This window comes from Symphalangus syndactylus, chromosome 3 (genome assembly GCF_028878055.3).
Source record: "Symphalangus syndactylus isolate Jambi chromosome 3, NHGRI_mSymSyn1-v2.1_pri, whole genome shotgun sequence".
NCBI lineage: Eukaryota > Metazoa > Chordata > Mammalia > Primates > Hylobatidae > Symphalangus > Symphalangus syndactylus.
In genome coordinates this window covers 105,523,342-105,533,846 of record NC_072425.2, presented here as the reverse complement: position 1 = coordinate 105,533,846, position 10,505 = coordinate 105,523,342, and the positions used below count along the sequence as shown (strand labels likewise).

The window sequence follows — 10,505 nt, the reverse complement described above, 5'->3', positions numbered from 1 at the left end:
GGAGAATGCAAGTTCTAAGGGCTTTGGGCAATCACATGATGCTAATTCTTTATCTGCAGACTGGAACACTTAATTAACTGTCTGTGCCCAGCACAACTTGGGGGAGAGAACAGGGGTTGTAAATACTTGAACATTAGCTTTTCTCTTGGTCTGGACTGTAGGAGACCCAGAATGTCAAAACTGTAGGAGGAAACTTGGACCCAGTTACCAAGGACCTCTAGGTGAGTTAGAGACCTCACTGGACATAGTCCACATGTTTTATTGTAGAAAGAATATTGGGGCTGCTAACAAAGATCTGTAAAGTTTGGCTTCTTGTTGGACTGTCATCAACCTGACTTGCAATTTGATGGCTATCATGGAATCTCTGTCTGCTCCTTTACTTCTATCCATAAGAAAAGTCACACTCACTGGTTGGTGTTTGCTATTTACTTACAGTTCCACTTATCATACAATTATCAGTTTACTTTTAGCAAATACGTAGATTTTTTTTTTTTTTTTTTTTTTTTTTTTTTTTTACTATCTGGAGTCTAGAGCTCACAGTACAGAGTTTTGTGAAATACGGTGCCTATGAGAATTTTCCCATGGTACACGGAAGCCACGGAGGTGCCCTGAAGCACAGAACCATTGTTGGCATACACGGTGCTCACCCTGGGCTTCTCAGACAAAACATTCTGGATGCGAAGTACCTGTCAAGAAAAGATTGTTTATTAGTATATTATGTGAGTAAACAGCTGTTTCATGATGTTGTCCTTCCCAAACATTCTAGGATGAATCTATTTTTCAGAAATCAGAAGCTAAAATCTGTATATCTTCAATAAATAGTTCATCTTCTGATGAAAGTACTATGTCATAAAGATATCTATGCACCAAAGTGAACTGGCTTTCTGACATTAGCCAAATTCCTCAGGGATGACTTACACAATTTTTTTTAGTGCAGGCATCCCTTATAGAAGGAGATAAGATGCTCTTATTTAGTTCTCAAGTGGATCCTCCCTCTTGAGGATCCTTTAGTTTTCAAGAGGATCCTCCCTCTTGACCACCACAGTGGTCCTCCCTCTGTGGGAAGAATCTTGCCTTTGAGATTACAGTATGGGGAGAGAAACAAGACAAAATAATGAAGAAACACCCAGTTATCCAGCCAACCCAACCTGGTAACTGATGGGATGGCAGTCATCACAGCTGGAGCCCCTTCACATCTGCAAAATTGCTAGAAAGCATAAATAATGGATACTACTTTGGAATTTCATCTGACACATCACTGCCTAGTACTGTTATTGATCCCAGGATTAATACACTTAACTTTGCTAATCAGTATATATTTAAGCACTCAGGCTTCCAAATAGGCTGGATGAAGTTCACACAAACAAAATAAAATTAAATTTTTATTTTGGAATTAAAGGAAAACAATTAGAAATTTATGAGTTACGAGTCTATATTGATATCTCTTATTAGAATAGAGTTTGTTCTTTTTTTATCTTAAGGGAGATCCTTCATCTCAGGTTTGTTACACAAAAATACTTAAGCTTTGATTTCATGTAGAAAACATGAGATTAAACCGAAATTAAAGGGTGTCAGTAATTGTGACAAAAAGTCTTATCTAAAATTTTAAAAATAATTCAACTTGAAAATAGAGCTATGAAAAAGATCCTAAACAATTTTCCAATAATCCTATGTATCATATTTCATTTCCTTAAGGCAGACATTGTGGTTGGGCTTTTAAAGGAAAGTTTTGTCTATCACTCTTAGGGGTACATATCTGAGGCAAGGATTGCTTCCTAGTTTAGGGTAACAATTCTGGTTCTAGGCTTAGGTTGGACTTTTGTTTCTTTTTACATTTCTTGTGTTCTTTTTAAGAAGCTGTGACTAATACATTAACAAAAAAAGAAATAATCATATTTTTAACTGAAAAACAGCAATATTGGAAGTAGAAATAACTGTATGTCCTAATTTACCCACTAGGCCAATTACTGGGTTTGAATTTGAATTTCAGTTTCCCAAATCCCCAAATGTTGATTCACACATTTTAATTTTTTTCAAATTGTACTTTCTCAATGAGGCCTACCCTGATCTCTGACTTTAGTAGTAGGACCTGCTCATCCTCCTGCATATAGTAATCCTGATCCCCTTTACTCTGCTGAGATTTTTTTCCCATAGAATTTGCCATCTTCAAAGTTACTATGTAATTTACTTATTTCTTATGCTTATTGTTCATTGTTTGTCCCCCTTTCTTAAGATCAAGGATCTCTGTATATTTTTTCTGATATACCCTAAACATAAGAACAATGTCTGACACATTATAGGTACTCAATAAATTTTTGTGAATAAATCTCTGAGTATGTGTGCCTAGAATTTATAGCTATATATAAATTCACTAAAGATTTTTAAATTGTTAACCTTAATGCCACAGAAAATGCAGTTATCTTATAATGTTTTTAATGTAGAAAATTCAATGGATTATGCTATTGTTTTAGAAGAGATATTTTAAAATAACACAAATGATATCTTGAAAATAAGACAATTTTCAACACCATCATATATGTTAGAACTTACAGGCAAAAACTCATTTTATTTTGAGGTGACAGTTATTTAAATCCTTTAATCTGAGCTTCATGTTGGACAGCGTGAAAGAAGATGGTACCATATACAACTCTCTCTTTGTCTAACTGCAAGACCTGCTCAGAGACTATCTCCTGATTGGAAATATGATATGGCAATATGGGTCAATAAGAATAATTGCTAGCTTATGTTTTTCCATTATTCCCAATAGCAAGAGTTATTGAAAAGTTAATGGTGGCCTAAAAGAGTTAACGAACATTATCTCCCTACCTGTCAAAAACTTTACTTTTCTCATACGTAAAATTTCTTTAGTTCTATAACACCAAATATGACTGGCTTAAATTCTCCCAAGTCAACCCAACAAATTTGTTCTTGCAGCTTTGCCTGTGAGCTCAGAGAGGTATAGGAACTTACTTCTGATCCTGGAGGGGCCTCAGGGTTATAGTTCAGCAGCTTCATAAGATTAGGATGGCATCCTGCCAAAATGTCTCCTGTGGCAGGATCGACAGTCAGGTTATCCACAAAGGTGCCCAACTGTATCACCTTACAACAAAGAGGGAGTAGTGAAGGCATTGTCTCAATGATTCCTCGCTTTCTTCCCTATTCATCCCCACAACCCCTACAGCTCCTTCTGGCACCTAAAATTGGTATTTTTAGGGGGCTCTGCTTCTGTATTTTAGAAATGCATGCATAATCTCACTGGCATTGCTCTCAAATAGCCATGTTTTCCTCATTCAAGGGGCACATTCCTGGGTCAAGTATGGGACTAAGGTAAGAAGTCAGATTGTGTGGGCCAGACAGGGTACTCTTACCTTCAGTTGACTTAAATCCCAGTTATCATGTTTTTCCATTATGTGAATGTTCTTAGCTGCTACATCAGCTACATAGACATACCTTTGAAGTAAATGACATTTACACTTAAGCATGTGGTAATGAGAGACAACACTCACTTTTATTTTGGAGAAGAGGTATAAAAATGAACACTCCTTGAAAGTACCACTGCAATCCATTTCTAAACCACAGTAAAAGAAGATAATGGAGTAGTATTTTTAATATTCTTGAAGTGCTTTAAACAGGCTTTGAATATGAGTTATGACCATAATGAAACTGGTGTTTCTAGATGACATATATAGGCTCAATCTTATTACTTCGAAGTCACAACTTTTTCCTTAAATTGAATGAAGGTAAGTGGATCTCTTATAAGGCCAAAAGTGTATATACTTCTAAAAACTAGTGCTTGAAAAGAAGTATCAAATGACCATAAAGCTCAATCACAATATTTTAAAAGAGGAAGGACACTGAGAGGTGTTTTCTACAGGGATCATCTCTGTTCATTATCTCAAATATACATGTTAATATTCAAGGTAATTCTGTTTATTAAAAAACCTTCAATTTTTAAACACTTTTTAAAAGTGTTTTCTCATAAAATTTCATGCTGTTTAAAATAGTGTTTTCTCACTGAATGGTCTGCTGTTGTAAGTCAGTAAGTCTGAAACTTATACAATCCCTATGCCCAATCTAAGGTAGCCTTCCCTCTCTCCTAAGAGCTTTTGTGTAACTGAACTTAGCATAAGTGGTCAAATACTTCGTAGTCTCATAAGGGGCAGAGGTATTGCTCATTTATCTTCCTTTGTAGTGTGTTCGGAAAGTGTGTTTCAAGAGTTATGTAAAAATTTGGAATGAGGTCCTTATATCCTTAAGTCCACATCCCTCCTTTAACTGGGAAGAACCTAAAGTCCAAGGAAACAAATGGATTGCTTAGGATCACAGATTTAGTGTGAACCCTGGCCACAACTGATCCCTCCACACATATATTCACTATATAAGCCTAAGTAAGGAAGTAACTTCCTCGTAAGGAAAGGAGTCCACCAAAATGTCAAGGGCAAAGGATAGAAAAATATATAAAAGAGCTTACTTCTGGTCTGCTGAGACTGTGATCCCATTGGCACTACAAAATCCTTTGGCCACCACTTTAACCTCCCTTGGGCTGTAGAGAAGAACGTAAGTCCAGCAAAGATCCAAGATCATCTCAAAAAATGACAGGAAGGAGTTGGTAAAATAGTGGTCTCTGGTGGCATAGAACTGTTCTGGTCCAAGAACCACAATGTCATTCACACTAAAGTGAAAGAGAGGTGGAAAAAGAGACCCATGAGATATTTAAATATCCTTTATCCTTGTCAAAATCACTTATCTCTACATAGACTAATATGTTCAACAATTTGAGAAAGGATACATGAACTAGTATGGATTAAGGAATTCCACAGAAAATCATGATCCTGCATTGCCCTGATGGGTTTTCTTTAGCCATTTGTTATTTTCTTACTCTTCTCTTTCACAGAAATCAGTGAAAAAAAATAAATTCACAAATAAATCTCAAACTCCAAAATCTGTTGACTTGTAAATGTTGATCATAGTTATCTGTGACAGTTGTAGTGCAGTTCACTGATAGCTATGGTTATCCTTCTTCAGGAATTACACTTCCCCATCCCCTTGCAGTTAGGCACAGCCATGTGACTTGCTTTGGCCAATGAAATGAAATGAAATGAGGTGAGTGGCTTGTGGATGGAAGATTTTAAGAACCAGTGCTTGTTTCACCATGTTTCCCTCATGTTTCCACAGTAATGAGCAACTTTTATGATGACAGAGACTGTAGTCCTCCTAGGGCCCTTAATGAGGATTATATGAAACTGAGTCCCTAAATCACCTACACTGGATACATAGCATGCATGAGAAAACAAAACAAACCTTGGCAGTTCTGAGCCACCAAGATGTTAGGGTTTTGCTGTCCTGTTATCATAGCATAACCCAGTTCATCTGGACCTTTATATTTTCTCTGAGTAGATGGAATTATGGGTGATATTCTTTCTTACGTTCTTCAATATCATTGACATTTTAAAATGGAGCAAGTCTTATTCTTACAATCCGTAAGAACAATAAAGTCATTTTTATTTTTGAAAAGAAAAAAAAATGACTTGAAAAAATAATGCTTAAACATTTTTAGATTAAATTTTAGGGAGGAAAATTTGGGTGAATCAGGAAATACTTTGAGGTTTTGACATATAATGACTTTCCCAAGGTCACTGGGCTACTCACCTTTTGTATCTCAGCTTAAGCATTCCTTACTCCAAAAAGTATTGCCTGACACCATAAATTAGGTTAAACTGCCTCACAATTTGTTTCTGTAGCTCTCTGTTATGCCCCCTTGTAAGTGCTTATCAATGCCTGTGCCAGTGTACCCTCAGGCTCCTCTTTAGATCCTCATGGCCTCACCTACCTTGTTCCAGCTGCTGCTATTTCAACCAGTTCTGCACAGGTCTGATGTACTTCCCACAGGGGCAGCCTGGCAGTGTCTCAGCTCATGCCTACTGTGGGCCTCTTGCCTCCCACTTCCAGACTTCATGTTGGCATTGAGTCATAGGATACCACAAAACTAGACTTGCACATGCACAACCACCAAAAATGTGGGAAAATGAAGGCCTCTTGAGGCAAACCTTTGACTAATAGGAGATGGAGCTGGTGGATAAACCCTTCTCCCTTTTTCTCCTTGACCAGATTGTCCTGAGATGCAGCTTACGTTGATTACTGGAGGATAAGCCCATGATTTCAAGCAGTCAGTTGCACTTAGCAGTGGTTGGCTTAATGATGCCTTTGCTGTACCTCCCTCACTGTATGTGTTTCCTAGGGCTGGAACAGCAAAGAACCACAAACTCAGTGGCTTAAACACCAGAAATGTATTGCCTCGCAGTTTTGGAGGCTAGGAATCCAAAACCATGTTGTTGGTAGGGTCATGGTCTCTCTGAAGGTTCTAGGGAAGGATCCTTCCTTCACTCTTTCAGCAAGGCATTCCAGTAGGCCCAGGCATTCCTTGGCTTGTAGATACATCACTCCAATGTCAGTATCCATCTTCACATAATATTCTGCCTGTATATCTGCCTGTCTTCTTGCAAGGACACCAGTTCTACTGCATTAAGGGTACTCTATTTCAGCATGATTTTATCTTTACTAATTAGATCCGCAATGACTCAATTTCCAAATAGTGTCGCCTTCTGAGGAAGTGGTGGTTGGGATTTTAACATATTTTTTGGTGGGGTGGTGGGGCAGGGAGGGCAGGGGGACACAAAATTCAACCCACAACATTCTCCCTTCCTTGCCTCACACTGGTTTCTCAAGTCTGCTTCCTGGGATTGTACTCCCTAATGAAGTGGCCACATATCAGGTGTGCCCTCAGGCTGCACTTGCTGGGAGACTCTTCCTGTGAGATCCTATGCAATGCAGTTGATCCTCACAATCCACTAGTTAGGTAAGTCAGGCAAATGAGAATCCCCATTTTGCTCAAGAAATTGAGGCACCAATTAAGTGACTTCTCCACAGTTTCCCAGCAACCCTGTGGAAGTCCTGTTCTCCACTATGGCCTCAGAACTCTGTACAGTGCATTAGGAGCAGAGTTCAATAACTTCAACTTCTCTTACTTCTACGCTCTGCATTTGTTTCCTCCATATTCTGTGGGGAGAAATTAATATATGATGTTGAGAAAGAGAGCAAAGGAAAGAAGATGAACTTTCTTTTCTTTTCCTATTCTTCTATCCCATGAAACAGTATACTGTTTTGGAGCCAGTTTTTTAGTGGTAAGTCCATTTGATAAAAGATGAATTCTTTATTGTTTGCTACAGCCTTTAAACAGGCAGCCTCTCCACTGAAAAGCCTGTTATTTTAATGAACGTCCTAAGAAAGATGTTCATTGCAATTGAGAGCTCAGCTTTGAATTCAGATGAATCTAGGTTTATACCCTGTTTCTGCCACTTACAAATTGTGTAACTTGGGCAAGTTACCTAACCCAAACTTTCTCTAAGTCTTAGTTTACCCATGCCTATTATTAAAGGCTTTGTGAGAATTAAATTAAATTAAGTATTCTGGCATAGTGCCTGGCACATAGTCAATGCTTAACTTATAAGTGCCCACGGGTTTTTAAAAAATTCTACTTTAAAGCTGTAATTAAACAAAGAAGTGGCTCATCTGGAGGTTGGTTATAACACCCAGTGGGTGAGGCTCACAGAACACAACCTACCAGGACAACCAGAAAAGGGTGTAGGTGTTTAAACAGAGATGGATAGTAGGTATTGAGTTGCTGTGGTAAAGAGGATGGAATTAGAGCTGGGAATCTAACTGAGCACCTTTATAGGATTAAAATGCTTTCAAAATGCTGGAAAATATAGGCATATTCAATACGTAACATGGCAATTTCTAGTGAGGTGCTGGGAAGAGTCACCATGGGAATCATTAGAAAGCTTTAGAAAAAAATCTAAAACGATTTCAAAACAAAAGTTTAAGAAAGCCTACTGAACCAAAGAAAACAAAGCACACAGCAGAGGTGCAAAGTAAATAGAACCGCACAATACTTTCATTCCGTACCTTTTAAGAAGTTCATGTTTTATAGTTTTCAGGTATACCAGAGAACGTTGTTGTTCCTCAAATTTAAATATCTCCACAGTGGACTTCATGTGGGGATGATTCACAACATAAATATACACAGTATTATCTACATGAAAAAAATTTCCAGGAAAGTTACCTCTATCACAACTAATATTAGACTTGTTTTAAAACTTGTTCACTTCCAAAAATTTTCTTCATACATGTTGCATCTCACAGTCTACATGATAGGTAAGTCAGACAAATGCCAGAATCCAGATTTAGTTGAGGAAATTGAAGCTCAGGAGGTGAATGACCCATCAGCAATTTTATCACCACAAAGTGGCAGAACCAAGACGTTTTGCGATAGTCACTTCACCCTTATAGGCACATCCTGTCTAACAGGAGCCTACAGAAGTATAATGATGCATAAACAGGGATGTGGTTTCCCCAGATGGCCCTTCAGCAAGAGAAGTGAGTGCAAGCAAACAAAACTTTGCTGAGATGCTGTGTGTGTGCAATAATTATCTACATTACAACAGAAGCTCAGTGAATGTCAGGGCAGTGTAAACACCTTAAAATAAGCAACATTTCCCAGCTAGACAATGAATTTCTGACACAAGCCAACATAACAATATTTAGTGAGCTCAATGGACATGGCATGTAAATATGAATGCAAGATAAAACAAACCAACTAATTCCAGGTAGTACCCACCTCAGAAATGTCACCCACCCATTTCAATTGGAATGTGAACTGCTGTGAACAAGATTGAGGGTAGTAATTTGGCCTCTGAGAGTGCTGTCTTCTGACTTACCAGGAGTTCTAGGTTTGATGAGCTCTGGAGTTTTAAAGGGTCTGGCCCTATCCTCCCACTGTAGAACTTGATCTGTATTCATCTTCCCTACTCCTTTCCCAAATGTAGTTTTTAAGCATGTGATGGAACAAGCCCGAACCCTGAGATGCAAAATTCATAACCAGGACCTCTGAAACACACTGGGCACTTTGATGCAAATTAAGGAAAGGTGCTCGCTCACAGAGGAAATCTTCCTTCTGGTCTGATCCAGCTCTGTTCCAAGGCTCAGGGCTTGGCAAACAGAACATGGGTTGGATTTCAGCCCCAACACAGACCTTCAGTCTTTTGCTAGACACAATAGTGAACAATCACATGTGCTGTCCTGATTTCATTTCTTCTAGTGCATCTACTGAATCCCCCCTTTCCAAATAAGATATACTTAGTGAGAATACTTTTCTTCTCCATCTCCTCACTCCATCTCTATTTCTATGTGTAATATTTTGGCCTTATGAATTAAATACATAATTAAGGGAGATGACAAATAAGATAAGCTGTGAATCATAATATACTCAACTTATGGAAGCCTGATTATATGACTGAGTGTTATTGTGTAAACATGTCCCATCTCAAAAACAAAAACAAAAAAACAAAAACAAAAAAAAACGAAAGAAAAAAGCCCCAAACCCACCTCCACCTCTACCTCTAATACGATCCCATGCAATGAAATAGTTTCAGGTAAATCTAATCACTTATTATACCATCTCCAATGAAGAATCTTATGTCTTGTACAGTGTCAGGCAAAACAGTTGTGGTTTTAAAATTATTTAAATAGAGTCCTAATCTCACCTTAGTAAAAGACACAGGATTAGAAGTGAGACCTCCTCTGTCTGAGTTATGGATCGGCCATTTACTAATTGGAGAAGTGAAGTCACACTTCACTGCATTCCTCTAAACTTTATTGTATCCATCTATAAAGTTGAATATTACTATGTGCTCTGCCTGTCCTATAGGGTTCGTTTATTTATTCATTTAATATGTGTTCATAGAGTACCTACTGTGCATCAGATACTGTTCTAGACTCTCAGAATCCAGCAATGGACCAATCACATATGCTTTTATGGTGATTATATTTGAGAGAGGAAAACAAGGAGGAAAAATTATTAAATAAATTAAAACAAAGAATACTACAGTGGGGAGACACGTTCTTCATAGAGTGTCATTCATTTGAAGAGTAACAGTTAAGTTTAGGAAATTGCTATAGAGCAAGAGCAGGAGAGGGAAAGAAAATTGCTATCCTTTAACATTTAAAAAAAATAGTTACTACTGTAGGCTGGGAGTGGTGGCTCACACCTGTAATCCTAACACTTTGGAAGGCCAAGGCAGGTGAATCACCTGCGGTCAGGAGTTCGAGACCAGCCTGGCCAACATGGTGAAACCCTGTCTCTACTAAAAATACAAAAAATTAGCCGGGCATGGTGGCGCATGCCTGTAATCCCAGCTACTTGGAAGGCTGAGGCAGGAGAATCTCTTGAACCCGGGAGGCAGAAGTTGCAGTGAGCTGAGATCGTGCCACTGCACTCCAGCTTGGGTGACGAGCAAAACTTCATCTCAAAAAAAAAATTAGTTACCACTGTAATGAATGCTTTTGAAAACGAGGTACATTGAGAAGAAATATAGAAAGGTACACAAATTGGAACAAGATGGTAGGAAGGTTTCCCTGAGAAGATGATATTTAAGCTGAGGCTTCAA

The 10,505-nt window shown here is 38.2% G+C and overlaps 1 protein-coding gene across 1 annotated transcript in view; it reads right to left on the bottom strand.

Annotated features, from left to right (window-relative positions):
• Nucleotides 1-411: 411 nt before the first annotated feature.
• The window catches only part of PON3 (paraoxonase 3), a 35,333-nt gene continuing 25,239 nt past the window's right edge, over nucleotides 412-10,505 (bottom strand). The window contains exons 5-9 of the mRNA XM_055269980.1: nucleotides 7,966-8,092; nucleotides 4,472-4,672; nucleotides 3,369-3,450; nucleotides 2,971-3,099; nucleotides 412-686 (exon numbers count right to left, since the gene is read on the bottom strand). Coding sequence (XP_055125955.1) covers nucleotides 528-686; nucleotides 2,971-3,099; nucleotides 3,369-3,450; nucleotides 4,472-4,672; nucleotides 7,966-8,092 — 698 coding nt within the window. The 3' untranslated portion in view covers nucleotides 412-527. The remainder of the gene's footprint in view (nucleotides 687-2,970; nucleotides 3,100-3,368; nucleotides 3,451-4,471; nucleotides 4,673-7,965; nucleotides 8,093-10,505) is intronic.